Below are 10,380 nucleotides of genomic sequence, written 5' to 3'. Positions count from 1 at the left end.
ACAAGCTCTGAACAGCTTATAGGAATATCCTATGGACATTCATAGCCTATATCCTCTCCATATGCTTACAGGCAATCAATCTTCAGAACCTGTATCAAGAGGATTATTAAATAACCTACAATGAATTTCAGTGTGCTTTGCCAACCTGAACTCTTCCCTTCAACTTAAAAATCCTTTAGACTATTTTTTATAATCTTGAGCTTATACTCACTGTTTTTTAAATCTTTTTTAAAAACTAGAGCAACATACTATTGTGCAACTTCTGCATTATCTTTCTTTACTTGCAGATTAATTAATAGAATTAAATGTACCTTATTTCTGGCAGAATTCCTTTTTACTACTTTGTTAGTAATAACTAGATTTTGAAGCTTCAGCCCTTCTGACTTTATATACTCATGCTACTATTTTTACTTGCTTTGAGCCAGAAAGCTTTATTCTCACTTTTTATATGATTCCCCACCCATTTCCACATCTCAAAACAGTTACTGAGGCATTTTTCCCTGCTGCTTTTTCTCCATCTTTAATAAATTTTTTCCACCACAGTCAATGCTTGGCCAAATTTTACCCAACAAATGAGCAGTTCTCCATTCTTTACTGGTTGCAGTTCTGCTTGCACAACTGTAAAGTCCTGAATTCTAAAATAAATACATTTATTTTCTTTCAGGGTTGTAACTTTATTTGCCATAATTTCAATGAGTCTTACCTTCTTGTGGAAAGATTTCCCCCATTAAGTAGGTCCTCTAGAGAGTACCCTGTCCTGGCCTTTGTGTGTTGAAGGCTGCTCTTTGAATGCCACTGTCATTATTATCAGAATAACAGACACCATCACTTCGTGATTATTTTATCCAGATCACTCAAAAAAAAAAAAAAAAAAAAATCTACACAGAAACCACAATTTTATTGGAAATAACAGAACTGCAAGAAGTTTTAACTCAGTGGTGCACGATGTATGTTTTGCCATTACAAAACTGCACTCTGGTTGAAAGTCCTACAACTGCAGCAACTTAAAAGCTGCTTAATAGAATGTCACAAGTAGCGTTTTTGTTCTTCTTACACACCTCGTGCTAGCAAACCTCTGCCCACATGGCAAACCTATTAGTTTGAAAGAGGAAGTGGTAAACAGGCTGTACAAAACTAAACTGTCTTTTTTTTTGGCTATTGGCAGCCTCCACTTTCAAGGGAGTGGCTTTTATCACGTCATTTCAGTTTATCAGTAGACTGATTTAGAGTTATGCCACCATCTGCCTCCCATTTGTCTACCTCTTCCTGTAACTCATCCTCCAGCTCATAGTTCGACATTGATTCAGTGTTATCATCCCAGTAATCAGCTTCGTGTCTGTCCAGTAAGTATTTCTGTGGTGTAATGTCATCATCAGGAGGATTCTTTGTTTTCTTCTTTTTCATTTTCTTTTGAATCTTAGAAAGCTGCTGCTCATGCTCTTCTGTCCAGGCAATGCTTTGTATATCTCTTGAGACTTTCAGTCTTTTGAAGTCCATTATCTGCTTATTCAGCAGCTCATGATCAATGCCAAAGAGATTAGACTGCATGGGTGAATCTGAGGATTGAGTTGCTGAAGAGAAAAGTTCACTGTGGAAAGGAAAATAAACATTGTGAGATTTTTTTCCCTGTGTATATTTTAAGGAGAAATGCTAATTTTGACAGCTTGAGTAACACGGAAATAAACTGAAGTTTTCAGTTTGACTTTATTAGCGCACTGTGTTCAGCATTGTACTCCCTATTGTTAAAAAGGAAGAGAAACCACCATTCTTTGTGTCCAAGGACAGCCTGTGTCAACAGATTCAATGGGAGGAAGCCAATAAAGCAACTACATTCCAGATGAAACTGCCTGTTTCTGGGAAAAGGTGTGTGCAGGTAACAGTGAGCACTACACCTCGGAGCCCCAAGGACATCAGACTTCTCCCAGCTCTGCCAAGAACCAAGAAGCAGCAGCCTGTGCCCAGAACACATCAGACAGGCATATGAATGACAGCATATTGCACCTTAAGCTGGACTTAAGTATTTCCATGAGACACAAACAGAGGAAGATGTTAGGTGCTCTGTGGGGAAAGTCTGTCACAACAGTGATTTCCCCCAGGAAACTACTTCTGATTTGCACCTAATTAAGAGTCTTGTGAGACATTAAAGCACAAAAGGCATTTCCAGCAACAGACTGCAGCACACAAGTGCAAGGCTGTTGGCTTTGAGAGCACCCAGTCCACAGAACCATTATTGCAATAGATTGTTCAGCCCTATCCCTCAAAAGCCAAAAATCCCTCACAGAAAAATGCTAAATTAACTTATGGAGATTAATCAGTAAACTTGTGCTCATTTGTAAAAATCCAAACTTATATCACAAAAAAGCGACCAAGTAAAGGAACACTGGTAAATGTAAAGTTTTTATAGTTTTTATCCTCTTGAGGAAACTACCAGCAAGAAACATCTATTACTACTGCAAAGCATTTTCTTTTTTAATTATCACAAACACATTGAGTTGTGAATTCTCAGAAATTCTAAAATGTTTCCCTCTTAAAAGTCTGCAAGTAACAAGTCTGATGACTATGTCACTCAGAGTATAGACATCAAACTGCTGATTTCAAAGACTGTGATCTGGTATCACCTTATGGGTTAGTTGCCTCTGGAAGTGTATACACCATGCTGTTACAAGCAACAATTCAGTCATTCTCCACAGCTTAACAGAGGTCCAAATAGACTTTCCCTGTCCATATTTGCAAACCTGTCCACAGCAAGGTACCTGTGCACAAGAACCAACAATAAAATACCCTACGAAAATGTGTCTGCACTAAAACATGAAAGTAAACCAGAGCATATATAAGAAGAAATATTTTCCCTTAATTTTAATAAATGGGTGTAACATTGGTAAAGAAAGCTTAAGCCACAAAATAAAACACTGTCCTCTACATTTAAGTTCTGGGATGACAACATATTAGGTTTTTTTCCTAGGCTATTCTGTAGCCTCTTCTGTTAATAAAACGGCCCAACTAATCTCTTTAAAAGCCGAGATGCCTTTTCGGTAATGTCTTCCAAAATGTCTATCTCTTCTACTTTCTATTTCCTCATAAAACCATTTGCCGAACTCTGAGATAACAACAATGTACATATCTAATTAAAATATACTTTCTGTCATGTTAAATAGTACTCAATTTAAGTTGGCCAACAGAGACGAAAACACTTGTACAATTCTGATTCAAAAAACCCACCTGGAATCATTCCGAGATAATGTTTCTACTTCTTCTGGAGGTCCAAAATCAGCAATTGACAGTAATTCCTCAATCTATGAACACATGGACACAATACATATTAAAGGCACTGTATTAAATTTACTTTGTCCACACCTACACAAGAAACAGACAAATATCAAACAGGAAATATTTTATTTTCTACATATTTGGAATATTTAGCAAAACCATTTCAAAACAGCCTTTTCCTCCACTTACATGGAACTGCTTTTACTTCTTGCCTGGGAAGTTTGTGTCAAATAGCATATGTGATCCAGGGATTATTACAAATTTTTTTTGCCTAATGCACATTCTGAACAGTTGGCTAAGTATTGTGTGACATACATAATTTTCGTTTTACTTGGCTTTACTTAAGTCTTGCAAATACTTTTTCATAACATCCTTACATTGGGATTTTTTTCATTTCTTCCCCCTTTGCGAGTTTGTATTTCTACTGCATGTTAATATTGAGTTCCCCACTCCCTTTTAGCATGGCACCTAACTAGTAAATGCTACAAATCTAGTATATCCAGTGCTTATAGACTATACCTAATTGTGAAAGTTTTATCTTATTTGAAATTTTTACTCCTACTTTTCTTTACATTACTTCCCTTCGAATTCAACATATTATTCTAGGAGCTGAATTGGATAGTACTTCTCCATCTTCCAATACTTAAAAATCAGGTTCAGCTATGTTATTTCAAGCTCTGTTATTCGAATCTGTGTATTACATAAATGTGATGATCTGTAATGTATGAAAATATGATCCAGCTAAGTGCTTCCCAGCGCTATTCACTGACAGAAGCTATTTATGGAGGGTTTTTACTTGTCTTGTGTGATTAACTTTCTTGGTGCCTATGAACTGAACTTGAAGATAACCCAGGGGTTTTCTTCTTCAAAAAGACCACGTGGTCATTTAATAAAGTTTGAGAAACAATGATTAATGGAACATGTTCCACAATAACAGACCTGAAAGGTAGGACCTGCAGGAATAAGTATCTGTAGCTCCATCTAGGTATGTTAATAAAGGAGTAACAGTAATGACAAGGTGCTTCCATAATCACTTGTTACTTCTTGTGTAGGATTTCTTGTGTTGATTTGGGGCAGTGTAATAACTAATATTAAGAAATTTCAGAAGAGTTTAGTTTATTTCTATTCTTGTGCTTTTTGTTGATGCTAGTGCAGGTGAAAAACATTTGCACTGTGGATCAGCATATTGCACTTCTAGAGAGTCTGAAATTCTTGTCAGCCCTTCCAGCTCTGCTAATACACACCACATGAGCCTGTAAGTCATTAACAGTAATTGACTGTAATAGTAACACATCAAGAATAAGGCACTTCAGGAACGTGAGTCAAAGATTACAATTACCTCTTTTATGGCTGCAGCTTGTTTGTCTTTTACAAATACTATTGGGGGTACATTTCCTAGAATCTGCTGACTCGTCAGGAGATACCTGGCAAAAACACAGCATCCGCCAGTATGAGTAACAGTACAGCACCTCCAGAACAGATAAAATACGTTAAAGTAGCTCCAGCAGTACTGCAAATCTAAGGATATGGTTTGCAAAACTTAGCCTGATGGGTATCCACTCAGGTTAGTGCTGAGCAATACGTCACTGCGGAATCCCAACTCTGAATGTGCAACAATACAAAAACTACTAGCTGCAGATCCCACTGAGTATTAATGATATTAGATTTGTCTCCTATATATACAGGGTGGCTCAGGCCTTTCCCCACTTCCTTTGGCTTCCTTATCCCCATCATAGGAGTGAGAGCAGTGGGGGATGGAGCCCTTGCAGCAGGACGAGTCCTACATGCTCTCTGGAGGAGGGACTGGCAGGGCTCCACTCGTCTTCTTCCCAGCCAACATTCCTTCTCAAAAAGTGGAAGGTGTAGGGAATAGAAGAGTGCATTGTGCTGCAGAAGGAATTACATAGTGTTAGGGAAATGGGGAAAGGAAATGGCTCTACAAGTATGCTTCAATGCCAGCTTCCCCATGGAAAGAAGTCCTGATCCTTCAACACACTGGCTGGACAGCAGAGGGTAAGCCAAGAAAAGAGGGAGAGACAATATCTCTATGATATCCTGAAAACTCACTGGATCCGCTACCAAAAATGTTTAAAAGCATCACAACACAAGGTAGCATCCCGCCATTTATTTTTTGGTATCAGAAATACTTGTTGTAATTGTCAGTCCTCTTGTGCAACATCATATTCTGGCTTACTGCCGTGCACAGCATATCCAGCCCACCATCACTAGTACAATGAACACACAGCTGGTCTGACAGGGGCATCCTTCCCTGTGAGGTTCATCACAGAAGATGCTCTGACTCCAAATATCTAAAAACCTAAAGCATCCTAACAGGTCAGATACAGATTATCAGAAATACTTAAGATACAGTACTAGTACATGGCTATGAACTTATGAAGTGGTCTGTTTATCGCATCGCAGTACCGTATACGTGGAGCACTCTTCCGCAGTACGCTCTCAACATAACTTTCTTCCTCCATAGTAGCAGCAGGATTCCAGTATATACGACATGCTGAAAAGTTTGATGCCAAGGACACCTGCAAGAAGACAGAAGTTTATTTAAAATGAGATATATACACACCATATACAACAAAGTCTCTAATTCATGAATAAGCATACAATGACCCAAACTGGATATGTAAATTCCTAGGAGAATCTCTTCATCCATCTCTGCTCTTTAGAACCAAAACTCAACCTCTATAAAAGCACCATGTAATTTAACACCAAATAAGATTTACATTCCGTAACTGAAACGACTTTTTTTGATTTAAGTAAGTCAGTGCCTGATCTCCCCTTCAACTGTAATTAAACGGAGGAGAAGTCTGTCAGCATCTGTACGTTACTGACAGTGCTACATTTCATCAATGTGCTGGTGCTACCATCAAGAAAAGTCCAGAATAACAATTTACAGCATGCTGTTTGGAAAGTGTAAGTTTCCGCTAAAGAAGGACCTGTGACACTGCCTGGTTTGCTGTCACCCAGAGTTTGGTTTTAATATTGACAGAAAAAAGAATCCCCTCCATGCCACTGTAAGAGTCCCTCCAGGTCTAAAGCCTGCTGGGCACCTCCTGTGCCTGAACCTCTGGCTCACTAACAGATGATATCCATAGCTGTAATGTATGAAATTGAAAACGCACAGTGTGCAGGCGATGAAACACACATGAGATAGACTGACTATCTTCCTGAAGAATAAACTTCTGAAATACAAATTGGATTCTGAAAGACTTCACTAACTGTTATGCATCGCATCTGGCAGCACCTTAAAGAACAGTTTCTCACTAGAAGGGTACACTCCGCAAACTTCTAATAACCTCTCTGGCTCAACTGAAGGAAAGAGCTGAGGAAGAGGGAGGAGAAAGCATAAACTACTCATTGGAAGGCACAGTTCAGAGGTCATCTAGTCCAGAAACCAACAGGTGTCTATAGACATTAGCAGGAAAAGACAACTCCATCAGAGTATTCCCAGGAGTGAAAACTGCATCAAGAGTCTGCTGTTGACAGTGCTACTCTTTCATAGGCCAGAATGCACTGTCCCCAAAACCCAAAGCAGATACTGATTTTTTCCACTAGTAAATAACTCCTTTCTCACCAAACCTGCCACTCATTAAAAAAAAAGCACCATTCACTACCCAGCTGTTTCTAACGCAGGATCAACCCTCTCTATCTCCCATGCTGAGTCTAATGTAAGCACCTAACCAACCCTATCTGATGCAAGCCATTTCTTCATCACCACTTAAGTGATGTTATTGAGTGGATAAAAGTTTGATGTATCAAGCCTGAAGCATGATTTTTATCTGTATTATTATTATTATTATTATGTAATTTTAACTTTTGATACCCCCCCCAAAAAAAAAAATCTGATGGACTGCAGAAAGCCTACTAGAAGATTTCTTTTGATAATGGAAGAAACTATATCAGACCAGAATCAGCTCATGAGTAAATCAGAACTGAGTCTCAGCCACATCCCAGAGCAGCACAAACAACAAGCACCAGACAGTTATAATAAAATCTGCACTGTATTTGAAAGAAGGCTGTTTCTCTCCTTCTTCCATTTATAAGTTATTTCATTTACAGAAACATCTCCTGAAAGTGCTGTGGCTTGCCTACAACAGCCAGTATTTCTATGTGCAGACATGCCATCCGAGTTAGACAAGAAATCCTCAAAGCCCTAGAGAGAGAGAAAAAAATACTGTATAAAGGATATTGCACATATGTAGCCAAAAGATTAATCTTGCTCATGTAATTTTAATCACTTGCCTGAAAACAGAATGAATTCAGCTGGCAAAAACACATTTCAATCATAAATGACAAACTCCTTGTCACAGATGCAGCTATGAGGTGCATTTTTTTCCATATTTCTAACTAACAAAGCTAAGTCCATCAAGCTATTTTCATTTAATCTTAACAACAGCAATTGTAGAAGGAAAAACTACAGACAACAAAGAATGTAGAGACTGACTTAGTTCTTGAATCAGAGCTTTAACATCCCTTTCAAACCCATGAATTATGACCACACTAGCTACAATTAAGTACAAATTCCAATTCTTTCTGGAAACTTGCTTGCCAACTCCATTTTCTAAGGCTTGCCCTTTTTTTTGAACTAAGCTTATGCCCCACTTAGGTCCTCTGCCTGTGTAATGATGATAGTGAGGGACACAAAGACGTATCAACTCTCACACAGCTGCACAAAAAGACTCTTGGAAAGACAGGTTTACATTGGTAAAACGAGGGTCCTCCTTCTGAAAGGACAAGGCAAATAGTGACAAATAGTGGCAAATAGTTTGAGTGACAGAAAAAAAAAGCCATACCAAGATAATTACCATTTAGTTGGCCTAAGTTGCATTTGTATTATAGTGTCAAAGGTTTACTGAGCCACATACAACAGTGGCAAATTTTTCCTAGCACACCAGGTGACTCCAGCGCCTCATCTTGCTATGTCGTGCCACATCAGCTGCAATGCAGCAAAACTCCTCTTGCGCACAACACCAGGGGAGCTCCTTTGGGGCACCACGCCGACCTCAGGGCACAGTCAGGGGGGCTCAACACAAGCTGTAGCTTTGGCACTTGCCTTGCAAATTTCCAGCTTGAGATCATAAAGTTCTTGATTAACTTCACAGGTACTCATCATCTCTGCCACAGCTTTATGGATAAGACCATTCAAGACTCTGCAGCGTATGTTATCTTCCTTCCTAGTTTTTGTCTGGTCATTTTTCAGTACAGAGGCCATCTTGGTTGGTTTATACATCTAAAAAAAAACCCCAAAGCCACAAACAAAACCCAAACAAAAACAAACAAAAAACCCCACAAAACACAAAAGGAAAAAAACCCATTAATCAGTAGTTACAAACTTGTATTAGGTAATTATGTACAGTTTTGTGCACTCCAATAAGTATGCTCTTAGAATACCATTACTGGAGCTATGAAGGCTTTGCATAGGTCTTATGTATCAGGTGTTTCAATAAAGAATATTTCTGTTCACAAAATCTTTCACCTTCATGTATTACAGTGAAGGTTTCTTAGTTCATTATTTTATAGCAACTTTTCTAAAATACAGCATGTATTAACTAGAAAGCATTGCTTGTTTGGAGAAAAAAAAATTGTTTTCTATAAAAGTAAAACTAAGCTGGTATACAGAAACTTTAATCTGGATCAGTTCTCTACTATGGGCTCAAGAGCATGCAAGAGAGGTGCTGCTGTGGATGAAAGATGAGCATAGAAGAGGAAAAGGCTGTGGGGAGCAGAACAGCTTCTGACAGCAACCCTGGTATGTCATAGTGAAATTGGAGCCCTAGTGTTCATTCACAAAATTCTGCTACTTCTGCACCAGAAAAAGCTTTCCCCCAAGTTAGACACAACTGCAGAAGCACAAGCTTGTTCCTCCTGGCACAGCTAAATGCAACACCTCAGAAGCTTGCACTCACCATCTTAGATCCCAGGGTAGGGCTGTCATACCAAAACTTCTTTCTTTTGGAAAAAAGAAAGGGAAATCAGCTTTATATTTCAGCAGCTCAGAGCAACAATGTGTTCCCCGTGCAATTACAACGCTACCCCCCTGAAGGCACAAGGACAACACCCAGGTTTTCATGCCCGCGAGTGGGTTTCCCCAGAGGGGTCACAGGCTAGGAGGCGGTGGGGGAGCAGCGCTCCCACCCACGGCCGAAGCTGCGCGGGGAGTGGGGAAAGAACGACCCGAATGTTTCTTCAGAGACGGGTGTCACTTGGCGCAGCAAGTGAAGCGCCGGTACCGGAGCCCCACGGGCACTGGAGGCGCCGCTCGCAGGGCGACCTGGGGCGGCAGTGCGGCCCTCCCCGGGCCGCCGGGCCCACGGGGGCACCCCCAGCCCCGCACTCCTCGCACAGCTTCGCCGGCGCCTCGTCCCGGCCCGGGGTGCGGTTCCGTCGGCGGGGAGCACGCTCGCCAGGCCGCAGGCAGCCCCGCACCGCCGGAGGGAGGACGGGCCCGCCGCACGCCAGCTGCCCGGCCCGACCGAAGCCCCCGCACCTACTTGTTTTTGCGGAGCATTTTCTTCAGCAGGTGCCTGGTACCGCCCAGGGCGGCGGAGCTCCGGAGCGCCCGGCACCACGGCAGCACCGCCGCCGCCCGGGAGCCCCACATGCTGCCGCCGCGGCCCGGCCCGGCCCGGCGCTGTGAACCTCCCCACGGCGGCCGCCCGGCGGTGCCGGCTCCCCCTCGCGGCGCGGCGGCCCGAGGCTGCAGCGCCCCGGCGGTCACGGCGATGCTGGTGGGCGGCCCTGCATAGTCCGGGTGGGAACCGGGGGCAGAGCTGCCCGGGCACAGGCGCAAGGGCGGACCCGCGCGGCTGGGAAACAGCTCGTAAACAGACACAGCCTCGTCCCGTGCAGGCAAACCCAGGCACAGACTCTGTTACTTGGTGAGTTATCTTGGAAGTGAAAATAAACACAGTTGATGCCTTCCCATGAAAAGGCCGCCCCAGCAAAGGCCTTGCAAGCTGTTCCCCAAGGACAAGCGTTGCTGCCGGGGCGGCAGGAACAGCCGGGCGGACACGCTGACTGTGCTCTGCCCGGCCATGCGGTTCGGCGGCGGCACTAGAGCACGACGCAAATGTCTTTCAGTTTGGTGGTGTGCCGACG

The 10,380-nt window shown here is 42.0% G+C and overlaps 1 protein-coding gene across 1 annotated transcript; it reads right to left on the bottom strand.

Moving 5' to 3' along the window:
* Positions 1-626: 626 nt before the first annotated feature.
* Positions 627-10,041, bottom strand: RBFA (ribosome binding factor A). The gene is given in 9 exon segments (XM_080339969.1): positions 627-1,588; positions 3,220-3,293; positions 4,607-4,691; positions 5,692-5,804; positions 8,336-8,512; positions 9,189-9,231; positions 9,774-9,902; positions 9,904-10,004; positions 10,006-10,041. Coding segments are annotated over 9 exon segments (1,134 nt in total). The 5' UTR covers positions 10,027-10,041; the 3' UTR covers positions 627-1,197.
* Positions 10,042-10,380: the final 339 nt, after the last annotated feature.

Source organism: Nesoenas mayeri, assembly GCF_963082525.1.
Source record: "Nesoenas mayeri genome assembly, chromosome: 2".
Lineage (NCBI taxonomy): Eukaryota > Metazoa > Chordata > Aves > Columbiformes > Columbidae > Nesoenas > Nesoenas mayeri.
The sequence above is the reverse complement of the archived record's forward strand: the minus strand, read 5'-3'. Positions and strand labels throughout refer to the sequence as shown.